Genomic DNA, 12,554 nt, shown 5'->3' with positions numbered 1-12,554 from the left:
TAGTGTATATACATACTATAGAACACAGTATAGAAGGAGGATATAAGTGAGCCACAGCTATTATCACCCCATTTTACTGATGAGGAAACTGAGGCTCAGAGAGGGGAAGTGACCTGCCCAAGACTGCACAGCAGTAAATGGCAGAGCCTGGACCCAGCCCCTACCTCCACACTCTGTACTCCTCTGCTGACCTATAGGGGCCTTACATTCAACACAAAATCCTTTGCCCCTCGCTCTGCTCCTGTCCCAGCCCCCAGATCTCCCAGAGAGACCCCATTGCCCAGGGAGTTTCCTAGCCTGAACTCTCTGAGCTGCCTCCCCTCCCCTCTGCCTCTTGGTTCGGGCTTGAAGCACACTTGGGAGGTTAACAGCTGTCTGGTTTGGGGATCTTCACACTGGGGTGGGGGGAATCCGCTGAGGAACCCTGAGATGGAGCGACAGCCCCTACTTGGTGGCCTGTCTGTCAGGCTTGGTGTTATGTCATCTTCCCCACTACCCCCCAGGGTGTGGGTCATCACCCGCTCATATACAAGTGGTCAGGGGATCAGAGCAGGCAAGCCATTTGCCCAGAACCAGGAGCTGGTGGCAGAGCTGGGATCCAAATGCAGGTCTGTTGTTGGCTATGTTACCCTCTGGCCTTCCCTATGGCTGCTCTACCCAGTAGAGAGCTCCTGTTGCCTGGGCGGACCCCTCTCCACATCCTCATGAAAATGACAATCCCACTACTTGAGCATCACATGATTTCCTCCTTCAGTTTTTCCCAACAACCCTATAGGGGAGGGACAATCATCAGGCCCATTTTAAAGATGAAGAAACTGAAGTACCAAGTGGTGACCTAGCTGGGTGCCCAGCAGAGGCTGTGCCTTGGTTCGCTGACCTGTAGAATGGGGTCATGATAGCCTCCCAGGGCAGTTGAGGATGTGTGCGATTGTGGAAGCCAGGGGCTCTTGGAGACACGCACTCAGGATGCTCTCAGACAAGGCCTGAGGCCGAGTGTGTTTTTCTCAACCCGCCAGCATCCAGTCAGGGCCTGGCCTGCCAAAGGAAGGGCCCCATGTCTCCTTGAACATTTCCTCAGCCTGGGGATGCCGAGAAAGCGATGAGTCATCCACCAAGCACAGGCCTCCCAGGAGCCTGCATCAGGTCCCAGCAGGGGCGGGGAGGGTTCCAAGCTGGGAAGGGGGCCCCACGAACATGATGGCTCCTGAGCTGGCCCCACTGAGACCTGAGTCACCAGGTCTCCTCCATGGCCTCTCACTGCCACGTGCTACCAGCCTTGGGGACAGCTCTTGGGTTCCGCCCACTGGACCCTGCCCCTGGGCCATCACCCCAGATGTGTGTGTCTGCCTGCGTTCCTGGCTTCCTAAACGCCTCTCTTTCCACCCAAGGATACTGGGTCAACTGTGACTATCAACCATCAAGCTTCCCTTGCCCCCCTCTCCCCTCCCCATGTCATCCAGCCCCGGACACTGGACACTCAACCTCTCGTCCTACGAAGGAACCAGCCCCTCCTCTTCGCCCCAGGCCGGCCTTCTCTCTCCGCGCCTATTTCCCGGCCTCCTGTTTTTCCTTCTCTGTAACACATCTCTCTCTTGCCACATCTCGCATTCCGAGACTCCTTCTAAAACATGAATCTAACCTTCTCTCCCCTCTACTTAAAAACCCTCCTGCGAACTCCCAGCTCTCCTTGATTCTGACGCACCAGCTCCTCTGAGTGGCTTTCCAGATCCTTCTCTTCCATTTGGCCCCAAGTGATTTCACCAGCTCATCCCCCTCAGGATCCCCAAGTGGTTCTCAAGCTGATCTGACCATTCACCCACCCCCCACCGCATCTGAAATGCTCTGTAGAACCCGCTTCTCCAGGAAGGTGGCCCCGGTCACCATCATACACAGCCTACACTGACCCCCCAAAACCTGTCCCACCCCTAGCCCTTGCTCACATTCCCACCCCCTGGAGTGAGCTTCCCCGTGTTCTGTTCTTGCTGAACAATTTGTTTTGGCGCTCAAGGTCCAGCTCAAATGTCGCCTCCCTGAGGACTCCTTGGGCGCCCTCAGGCAGGAGGATGGGTCTGGGCCTTGGGGCTCCTGAGGCCCTCTGAGTGCAGAAGGCAAGGGCGACTCTCAGACTCCTGCTCTAAAGCATTTGCTGCCCCCACAGTGGGGAGTCCCTTAGGAGCAGGGGCTATTCTGGGCCCTAGGGATAGAGCAGTGGACCAAGCAGGCTGGTCTACCCTGGCAGAGATCATAGCCTTGTGGGGAGAAAGATACTAAATATATAAACTAGTAAAATACATACACAATGTCAGAGGGTGGTAAGGGCTATAGAGAAAATTAAGTAGAAAGAGAGAGGGTCCAAGGAACCTAAGGTGGTCCTGGCTGGGTGATCAGGGAGGGCTTCTCTGAGGAGGTGACATGTGAGCAAAGATCTGAAGGAGGAGGGGAGCAGCCATGTAGAGATCTGGGGGGAAGAGTGTTCCAGGCTGGGGAAACAGTCAGTGCAAGGGCCCTGGGGCAGGATCGTGTTTGGTAGTTTTTAGAATAGCAAGGAGGCCAGTATGGCTGACACTGAATGAGCAAGGGGAGGGTGGAGGGTGGTGAGGGCAGCAGGCAGCTGGGCCAGATCATGCAGGGTCTGTCGGCTTCAGGAAAGACTCTGGCTCTTGCTTTGAGTGAGACGGGAATCTTAGAGGGTTCTGAGCAGGGGAGGGAGAGAATCTGATTTGCTTTTTGCTTTTGCTGATTTGCTGGTTGTGTGAGCCACAGGGGATTACAGGGGGGCAGCGTGGACACAGGGAGCCCAGTGGGGAGGCTGACGCATCTCCAGGCTTGGACGAGGCTGGAGGCAGTGGAGGTGGTGAGAAGGTAAAATTTGAGTTGTAGTTTGAAGGTAGAACCAACAGAATTTGCAAATGGTTGGATGGGGAGGGAGGGGTGGTAAGAGAAAAGAGTCCAAAATGATGCCCAGGTGTGGCCTGAGCCAGGGAAGGACGGAGCCGCTGTGATGCGGAGGGTGGTGAAAGGAGCAAACAAGCGAGTGAGTAAGCGAATGAATGAATGAATGAATGACCCCCGGCTTTGGAACCAGATGGGCTCACCCTCAGCCCTGGTGCTCTGTGGGACCTGGAGCTCCCTCCTTCGCATTTGGCCTTAGTCCCTCCATCTGAGGCTGAGGAACCCGGAGTACCAGGGTGGCCGGTAGGACTGGACGCTGCGGGAGTCGCTGACCTTGTGGGGAGAGGACAAGTGCTCTCTCTCCCCGCCCCCTGCAGCCTGCCCAGGCCAGGCTGGGCCTGGAGCTGCAGTTGAGGTGAGAGGGTGAAGGTGTGGGCGACGGGGAGGGGTGGCATCTGTCTCCCACCAGGCTGGGTCCGGACAGGTAAGAGGGCTACCTCGAGCTCTGGGAAGCTTTTGTAGGGTGTCCTCAGATGAGGGGCCACCGTGAGCCTGGGGTGGGGAGGTGGGGAGAGCCAGGGCACCTGTGGGCCCCTACCTCCGTGCCCCGGGGCTGAGAGGGTCAAAGAGCCACGGAACCCAGGCCCTGCCACTTGCTCACTGTGGTGCTCGGGGAGGTTCCCTGGCCTCTCTGATGCCAAGTTCTCATCTACCTCACAGAATCCGGGGGAGATTAAATGAAATGGAGTGTCTGGCACATGGCAGGGGCTTGAGAACATGAGAGATATGCTCAGACCCCTGCCCCAGGGGGGGCAGTCATTACACCAGCTTCACTGTGTTCTCTGGAAGAGCCCAGAGCCCGGAGCTCAGGCTCCCGGCCAGGGACTGGGGCAGGGGTGTGTTGGGGGCGTCAGGTGGTGAGAAGCCTCTGGGCAGCTCACCCTTCTACCTTCCCACCTGGCGAGTGCCTCCAGGCCTGGGTAAAGCCCCCACTCTCACCTCTCCAGCACCCCTCCTTGAGTTCTGGGATTGGGCAACCCCAGCGCCAGGAAGGGATTCAAAGGCAGGAGGGGCCACAGGAGGCTTCGCTGTGCAATGACTAGGGAAACTGAGGCTCAGAGCAGGGCAGGAGCCAGCCAGGGCAGAGAGGGACCCTGAGTCTTCAAGTTCCCAGCCCTGGCGGCTCATGCCACACCTATGGCCCTCACCAAGACTTCGCTGGTGTTCTGTGTAATTCAGTACAACATTAACCAGGCCCCCAGTGGCACTGGAGACACAGAAATAACCCAGACACAATCTCTAGGGAACCAATAGTTGCTTCCCACCAACTACATGCCAGGGATTTGGCTGGGGGCTTTATTTCCATTATCCCACTTAATATCCATGACATTTCATTTCCATCCCCATAATCCAGATGAGGAAACTGAGGCTCAGTGAGATCACATAGCAACTAACATTTTGTAAGACTTGCTCCATTCTTAAGGCTCTATATGCATTAATGCATTCATCTTTATACCAGTCTTAGAAGGAAGATAGTTTTCTCATCTGTGAAATGGAGCTGATAATCCTAAGGCCAAACGGGTGGAAGGGCAGAGCTGGGATTTGTATCCAGGACCCTGTGGCTTGACACCCCAAGCCCTTCACCTCTTCTCTATGTCAGGGTGGGCCAGGGGCAGAAAGTGGACTCAGAAGTCCTTGTTCTAACAAGCCACCCGCCTTGGTGGGCCCTCTCCCAGCTGCCTTTGGCTTCTTCTCCTGTTTTGGGGCCTAGGGCCCAGGCCTGGCTTTGACAGAGGTTGGCAGAGTGACCTCCTGAAATGATAACAGAGCCTCTTCCAGTTTGCCAAGCCTCTTGGAAGTGGGGCTTTGGAGCCCATTTTCCAGATGAGTAAACTGAGACTTGGAGAGGTCAAGCAAGCTATTTGCCCGAGGTCACATGGCAAGGAAGTGGGTGCGTTAGGATCGGTCCTGGCCCCCTCGCTTCAAGTTCAGAAGCCTCTCTCCCACCCTGCCCCCCCATGGGGCTTAGCTTTGGGCTTGGTAAGTGCCACCATGGCAAAGGTCACAAGTTTTACCTGCTGCCCTTGTGGAGCAGAGAGTAGGGGGGAAGGAGGAGGAAGGCTGCTGGAAACAAGGAGGTGCTTTGGCCACAATCATGGGGACAGGGACATGGCACCACCTCTTGTGTCCACTCCCTCCCTCACACTATGCTTCAGCAGCTGCTGAGACCCCAGGAGCAGCAAGGGGCCAGACCAGCAGCTCCGGCTGACTTGGTTATAATGAAGGACACCCCGTCAGCTCCTCACTGCCAAAGGACAGGATGTTTTTCAATAGGATCCTGAACATGTGGCATGCACATGCAGTCACACTCGTGGTCTGCCAATGCCCACACCCCAGGTGCTTGCACATCTGCCAACACAGCCGCTCACAACCACACACAATCACAAGCATGCAGTCCCCCTCCACCTGTACACACACACACACACACACACACACACACACACTGCCCCGGGCACACAAGCATCCCCAGCCTGCACATGGACAAGCACAGGCACACTCAGGCCCACACAGCCACACTCCTGCATGCACACCCACATGCACACACATGCTCTAGCCCAGGAGTGCACGTGCATGTGCATGGTACTCAATCAGTCCCACAACCTCTAAGCTAAGAGCTGGCTCGGAGAAGCCCAGGTTTGCCTGAGGCTGGGTTGGACCGTTGACCTTTGTCCCTGGGCAGCCCCAGCCACAGGCCCCCACCCCCCATCCTCCCAGCAGGGTTTTTAGGGTCCCAACTGGGCCTCCTGACTCCCAGACGCTCAGGGATGGGAAGGCAGCCTGTAGCGAAGGAGAGAATGTTCATGCCAGGCCTCGCCCAAGGACGAGCGGGGCATGCTGCCCCCACCACCAGCAGAAAGTGACCCAGGATCCGGAGGAGTGGCCCCGGGAAGGCAGAGCCTGATCCACCAGCAATCACCCAGGCTCCGAACTGCAGCGCCCCGCCCCCCCACGAGACTCCAAGACCACATTCACCCAAATCACTGAGGCTTAATTAACAAATTAGCCCACTTCTGCCATTCATGAGAAATCCAAACAGGGCCCATGTCATTGCCAACCTTCCCCCTGAAAGCCCCCAGGACCCAGGACAAGATAGGCCTCCTCCCTTCTCCTCACTCCATACCCACCCTTGCGCGCCCCAGGCAAGTCCCAGACACCATACACTGAGCCAGTCCTGCCTCAAGCACCAGCCTGTGATTACAGACATCTTGACTAGAGGATTCTTCTACACTAATTCAGATTAGGGTGTAATGGACTGAAAGCTTGTCACGAAAAGCCCTATGAAGCAGATCAGGCTGTAAGACATCCAGAGAGGGTCAGAGTAGAGGGGTGTACAGACGGCACCCAAGCTCAGCGTGCCCTGTCAGCGGTGAGGCCTTAGGGAAGTTCTAAACCTCCCTAAGCCTCAGTTTACTCATCTGAAGGATGGCAGTGACAGCAGCAGTGACCTCTGGGCCACTGTGAGAACCTGACGCACAGGGACAGGCACACGGTAGGTGACTCAGAAAGGGTCACTATGGTGACAATTTAGAGAAAAGTAGGAAATACTGAGGTATTCAACCGAAGGTCACAGCATATATTATGTTGTGCTAAGTCAGAGGCCATTTCCTGCCCAGACCAGCGGCCGCAGGTGCCAAAGGTTTACACAAAAGCTCTGGGGAGAAAGGCTGAAGACTGTGAAAATGCTCTCCACTAAATGAACACTGTCTGCAAACTGGGAAAAGACCACCATTAGTCAATTTGGCCAGCGGAACACCTGGGGTCTGGCTCGCAAAAGCCCGGTGCTGAGAGTGGAGTTTGGCAATCTGGCGTTTCCCCCTCGGGGGACGGGGCTCTAATGGGGGGATTCCTGGCATGTGATGGGCCCACAGAGAAGCCTCAGTGGAGCGCAGAGATCTGCGTTCCAGGCCTAGCTCCCCACCAACGGAAACTTCCTCTCTCAGGGCCTCAGTTTTCCCATCCGGAAGATGGTAGAGTTGGGCTGAGAACATCTATCTCCAAGGACCCTGAGGGCTCCCTGGTCCTGGGAGTTGACAGATGGCCCGGGGCCCCACCCCAGACATAACCTGTGGCCCTTGCAGGCGCCGGGACAGCCTTGTTCCGAGAGACCAGAGGAAAAGGAAAGGGGTTGGTTCACTTTTGGGCTGAGGCTGGAATGGAATCGGAGGGTCTCGCTGGCAAAGGGTTTGCTTCCCACCCGGCCCCCGCCTCCAGGCTTGGCAGCCACAGAGGTCGGAACAGGCCAAACGCAAGAAATAATAAATCCTAACCAGGCTTTGCCCAGTCAGGAGGCCCGGCTGGCTCTTGTCACAGAAAGATCTTGTCCCCAGGAGCGCCCCGTGCTGCCCGGTGGAGGACTCCGCCCTCCTACCCTCAGCCCTCCGCCTCCACATCTATTTCCTGTGACAACCTGCAAACCGAAGACCAACTTGCCTCTCCCCCCCCATGCCCTGGCTTCTGCTCGACCCCCGCCCCGCCCCACCCCGCCCCCCAAGCGGGCCCCAGCTGCAGGAGGCCCCGCAGAGTGTAATTCCCCGCGCCCTGCTCTCCGCCCTGGGCCCGTCCGGACAGATTAAGCCTTTGTCACACACACCCAGAAAAGCTCAGGGCCAGATGGGACGGGACAAGTGGTGTCAGATCATCGACCCTCCACGGCCGGGACTCGGAAGGGCCCCAACCGCAGCACCACATATGGCTGTGGGAAGAGAAAAGGGGGCCCACGCAGGGGGCAGCCAGAGAGCAACATGGAAGGGAGATGACATACCATGGCCACCCTGGGGACCTGAGCCCACGCAGGGGCGCAGGGGGCCCTTGTTCTGCGGCTGCATGACACAACTCCCATACCCCCTCTTGGCCGAAATTGCTCTGCCTGCCTGCCTGCCCTCCCTTGGAGCCTCCATGGGCTTCTTGATCAGATCCTGAGCTATGCCCACCCCCACCCCCAGCAGCTGGGTGCCCAGGGAGCAGGCTCTGAGTCCAACCCACTCCAATGCCCCAGTGCCCCCACAAGGCCTGTGGATGCCAAACAAATGTCTCAGACAAAGGTCTGTGGCCCAATGACCTTCACAAAAACCCATCCAGGACAAAACTATAGGATATCTCCCAACTGCCACCAGAGGCAATGATAACTTTACTCTGTGTGTGTGTGTAAAAGCCAGTGAAGGTAGGGAATGTCCTTTGCACCTTTCAAAGAAGGTCCCATTCAGCTCCTCCCAGGAAGAGTCCATGGCTGCCCCAGAATTCCCAGCAGGATTTGTTCCTCTTAGATCAGTGAAAAGGAAAATGGAAATGTAAAAATAATAACTGAGCCCCAGGAAGGTGCTTGGAGCTGGGGGTGGCAGGACTAAGGGCATCTCCTGCGGCTGGCTCCGGTTGACTGGGCGAGTGCAGGTAACTAACGGGCTCCCTGGGGACCAGCAGGCCAGCCAGGTGGGCGTGGGTAGCTTGAGGGGCGGGCTGTCGCAGGAGGGCACGGCTGTTGTGTTTGCCGTCCCCCTGGCAGCCTGGGCAGGGAGGCCTGGGTTCCCTTTCTCTGCCTCCCAGGCAGGTGGTCCCTTGGGAGGGCTTATTATTGGTCTGGGAGCCAGGGTGGAGTCTTTCAAGGCCCCTGTTGCCAGGCAAAGCGGGTCGGCGTGGGCCTCATGGAGGATCCGAAGGCTGGCAGGACCTGGGGCCCAGGCCTAGCACCCAATTTCTGCATGTGGCCTGGGTGGGTGTGTGTGCACTTGCTCCGCCTTGACAGCTCTGTGGCTAAAGGGGTAGGGGGACTGACGGCCCCATGATGCCCACTCCCTAGGGGAGAGGTGGACCAGCTCAGAGAACCGGTGAGCTAGCTGCCCTGTCTGAGGGTCACCTGCCCTCCCAACTCCAGGAGTGGGTGGAGTGGGGGCTCCTGCCTCAGGCAAGAAGGAGGTTGAGCCAAGACTCCCAGCTCCCTGGGGAGGGATAACCAGAATGGGATGGGGGTGAGGGGCACTAACTGACCTGGGAAGCCTGGATGGCTGAGGGCAATGACCCAGGGTAGGGGGTGTGGACCCAGCCAACCATCTGGGGGGTCACTGACCTCGAAAAAGCACACTTAGGCTGGGGGCACTAGCCCAAGATGGAGGAGAACCGAGACGGGTTAGCAACTGGCAGAGTGGGGAGGGCTGACCTAGGCTGGGGAGAAGCAATGACCCCTACTCCCCGTGTGGGAGAGTGGGCACCAATCTGGGCTCGGGGAGGGGTCCCTGACTTGATCGGGGGAGGGGGGACAATGACCCAGACTCCCCGCGTTTGGCGGAGAGCATTGATTTAGGCTGGAAGGTCCCCGACTCGCTCAGGGTGGGACACTACCCCAGCCTTCCCCCGGGGAATCCGGCCCCAGCGCGCCCCTCGGCCCGGCCCCCTGCTCTGTGTCCGGCCGGAGGCGGCAGCGGCGCAGATGGGCCGCTGGCGGCCGCAGCGGCAGCGGCGCGGTTATCAGCGCTCCTCGCAGATGGGCCGCCCGCCCTCTGCGCTCACGGCTCCCCACTCCCCGCGGCCTGCAGCCCCGTCCCCTGGGCGAGGGGGGAGGCGCCTCCGGATCCGCTCCCCGGCTCCCGCCTCCCTCCCTCGCGGCCCCCTCACCCCGCGGGCCGGGCCCGGGCGGCTGCCGGAGGGGGAGGGGGAGGGGACAAGTGCACTTTTCGTAACGACCGAATCAATTGTGTGTGAAGAGCCCGCTCCGGCCGGCGACTGGGCTGAGCGCGGGGCGGGCGAGCGGGCCGGACGGGGGAGGAGCACGGAGCGGGGAGCGGGGGAGCGAGGGAGGGAGGGAGGCCGGCGCGGGGCGGCCCCGCTCGCTCGCTCGGGCCGGGCGAGGCCGGGGAGGGAGCGAGGGGGGCAGGGAGGGAGGCTGGCCTGGCCCGGCCGGGCCAGGGGCTGAACGCACTAATGGAGGGTCTCCGCGACGGAAAGTTCAAAGCTCAGCAGCACCCCGGGAGCAGCCGCCCCCCCAGCCCCCACCCGCTGCAGAACAATGAGGTCCCGGCGGGGGAGCCGCGGGGCCCACGCCGCACGCCCTCTCCAGGGCGCCCCGGGCCGGAGGGGACGCCCCCGCCCGGCCGCCCGCCTCCTCCCTGTCGGCGGCTGCGGTTCCCCGTCCCCTCCCCCACGCCACCCCGCCCGGACCGGGCCGGCCCCGGGGACGGGGGAGGGGAGGGGATGGATAGGTCAGGCCGCCCCCGTCCCAGAGAGGGGGGAGCGAGGGGCCCGGGGGGCGGAGGGGGCGCCCCACCCACCCGCGGGAGGCTGCTCCTGCGCCAGGCTGCGGCTCGGGCTGCCCCTCCCCGGGCCAGCCCCGGGTGGGGTCGGGTAGACAGTGCCCGGGCGGGCCCCCTCCCCTGGCGCTGGGAAGCCGAGCTGACTCCCCGTCCCGTGGCTGCCCCTGCCCCCCCGCCCTCGCGGCACCACCCTCCACACACACACGCACACACACACACACACACCACACCGCCCAGCCGGCCCGGGGGCGGGAGCGCGAGGCGCCCGGGACAGGCAGCCCCGGGGCGGGCGGGGGGAGGCTCGGGCTTCTGAGCAGCCGCCTGCTGGCGGGGGGAGGGGACGGGAGAACGGAACATGCTGGGGTGAGCAGCCCGGGACAGCCCGCCCGGCACGGCCCGGGCAGCAGCGCAGAGGGGGGCAGGGACGCCCCGAACCCGGAGCGCTGCCCGGGCTGGCTGGGGCTGGCGGGTGAGCAGGGACGCGTGCGCCTCGGGCGGGCCAGACCCAGGGAAAACCTCAGGGACACACGTTCGGACACACATCCACACCCCCACCCCGCCCCCGCCCGCCCCGAGCCCAGCGGCAGGACCGGCCCGCGGCCGCCGCGCGCGCACTCACCGAGCCCGTCTTGACCGGCACATACACCACTTGGCCCATCTTGGGTTCCCGGCCGCTGCCCAGGCGGAAGCCCTTGGAGCGCACCCAGAACTGGAACTTGCCTTTCTCGCCGGCTGCCGGGCCGCTGCCCGCGCCGGTCCCGCCGCCGCCCTGCAGGACCTCGGCGATCCGCTGGTATTTGCTGCGTGTCACCGTCTTGGTTTTGGCCGAGTCGCCGTAGGTGCGCAGGCACCAGTCCCGGAACTGGCGGCCCAGCTCCGAGTCCCCGGGGCTGCGCTCGCGCTCCCAGCCCCCGCGCAGCAGCAGCGTCGGTTTCGGCATCCTCCCGGCGCGCCCGGCGCCCTCGGGGGCGGGCCGGCCGCCGGGCCGCCCGGTGCCGGGACTGGGCTGGGCTGGGCCGAGCCGGGGTGCGCCGCGGCCCGGGCTGTCCCGCGGTGTAGCTCCGGCGCGGCTGCTTGATGGGCACGGGCGGCGGCCGGACGCGCGGGGCTGCGGCGCGCTCTGTCCTGCTCGGGCGGCGGCGGCGGCGGCGGCGTTGGCGGCGGCGGCTCCGGCTCGCCTCCTGCTCCGCCTCCTCCTCCCCCCCGGCCGGGATGCAGGAGCGATGGAGGCAGCTCCGGGCCCGGAGGTGCAGAGGGGGCGGGCCGCCCCGCGGGCGGCCGGGGGAGGCGGGAGGCGGGGAGCGGCCCCGGGCGCGGAGAGCGAGACCGAGCCTGGGCGCGGGCGGCGGCGGCGGCGGCTGTCAGCTCGCGCGGCTCATCCTGGTCCTGCTCAGGCTCCCACTGCCGCTGCTCTTCCTCCTCCTCCTCCTCCTCCCGCGCCCGCCTCCACCACGCCGCGGGATCCCACCTGTTAGAGCGTCGCAACCTTCGCCGCCGCCCCCCTTCCCGCGCCCGCCCGCGGGGCCCAGCCCCCGCCCTGGCCCGGCCCCTGGGGGCGCGGGGGCCGCCGCGCCCGCAGCCGCCGGTAGGTCAAGAGCCGCAGGCGCGCAGTGCCCAGCCCAGGAACCGAGTTCCCTCTGGCCGGGCCTGGCCCCGAGCCTCGCAGGCCGCTCTCAGCCCGGACCCGGCGGCCTCGCAGGGAGTAGGGCGCAGACCCCGCCCGGCCACAGGCGTCCCTGCCTCCCCGGGCGGCCCCGCCCGATTTTAGCCTGGCGCTGGTGGTACAGGGCAGGGCCCCTTCCCTTCCTCTCGGCGACTGGCCTGACCTCTCCGGTGCGAGCCCGGCGCCAGAGGAGCAGTGTTCCCCTGGGGAACCCCAAACCGCCGCCCTTCGGAGGCCCCCAAACTTCCTCCCCTCTCGCCTCACCCGAATTCCCCGAAGTTTGGCCGGTCTTGGTTCTGCTAATGCCACTGCTCTGGGACAGCGCCAGGCCCCAGAGAAGTCGTCAACATTGACCGGTGGCCTCACTCAGGCCAGCCCCACCAAGGCTTGGAGCAACGCTCAACACACCCACAAATTCATCCCGAGACACCCTGCCTTCCTGGGTGCACCTTGGCCTAGAATCACTGGCTGAGTAAACTCAGGTGGATATGCCATCCCCCTCCTCCCTGGGCAGGACTGACCTTGGGTAGAGCCAGTCCCCTTCCCCTTAATGAGATTACTAACATAAATAAAGGCACAGGCCAATTCCCCGGGATATCTGCCCTCCTTTGCTTAACAGGTTTGAGAAATTGCTGAGCTTCTCTTCCTGCTGCTTCTCTTCCACCCTCAATGTCCCCAGGCCACTCCTGCAAGCAAGT

At 62.2% G+C, this 12,554-nt stretch overlaps 1 protein-coding gene across 1 annotated transcript in view; it reads right to left on the bottom strand.

The window, feature by feature from the left end:
* Nucleotides 1-11,202, bottom strand: part of NOL4L (nucleolar protein 4 like) — a 129,622-nt gene extending 118,420 nt beyond the window's left edge. Inside the window, exon 1 of the mRNA XM_068524042.1 lies at nucleotides 10,813-11,202. Coding sequence (XP_068380143.1) covers nucleotides 10,813-11,133 — 321 coding nt within the window. The 5' untranslated portion in view covers nucleotides 11,134-11,202. The remainder of the gene's footprint in view (nucleotides 1-10,812) is intronic.
* Nucleotides 11,203-12,554: the final 1,352 nt, after the last annotated feature.

This window comes from Eschrichtius robustus, chromosome 16, assembly GCF_028021215.1.
Source record: "Eschrichtius robustus isolate mEscRob2 chromosome 16, mEscRob2.pri, whole genome shotgun sequence".
Taxonomy (NCBI): domain Eukaryota; kingdom Metazoa; phylum Chordata; class Mammalia; order Artiodactyla; family Eschrichtiidae; genus Eschrichtius; species Eschrichtius robustus.
The sequence above is the reverse complement of the archived record's forward strand: the minus strand, read 5'-3'. Positions and strand labels throughout refer to the sequence as shown.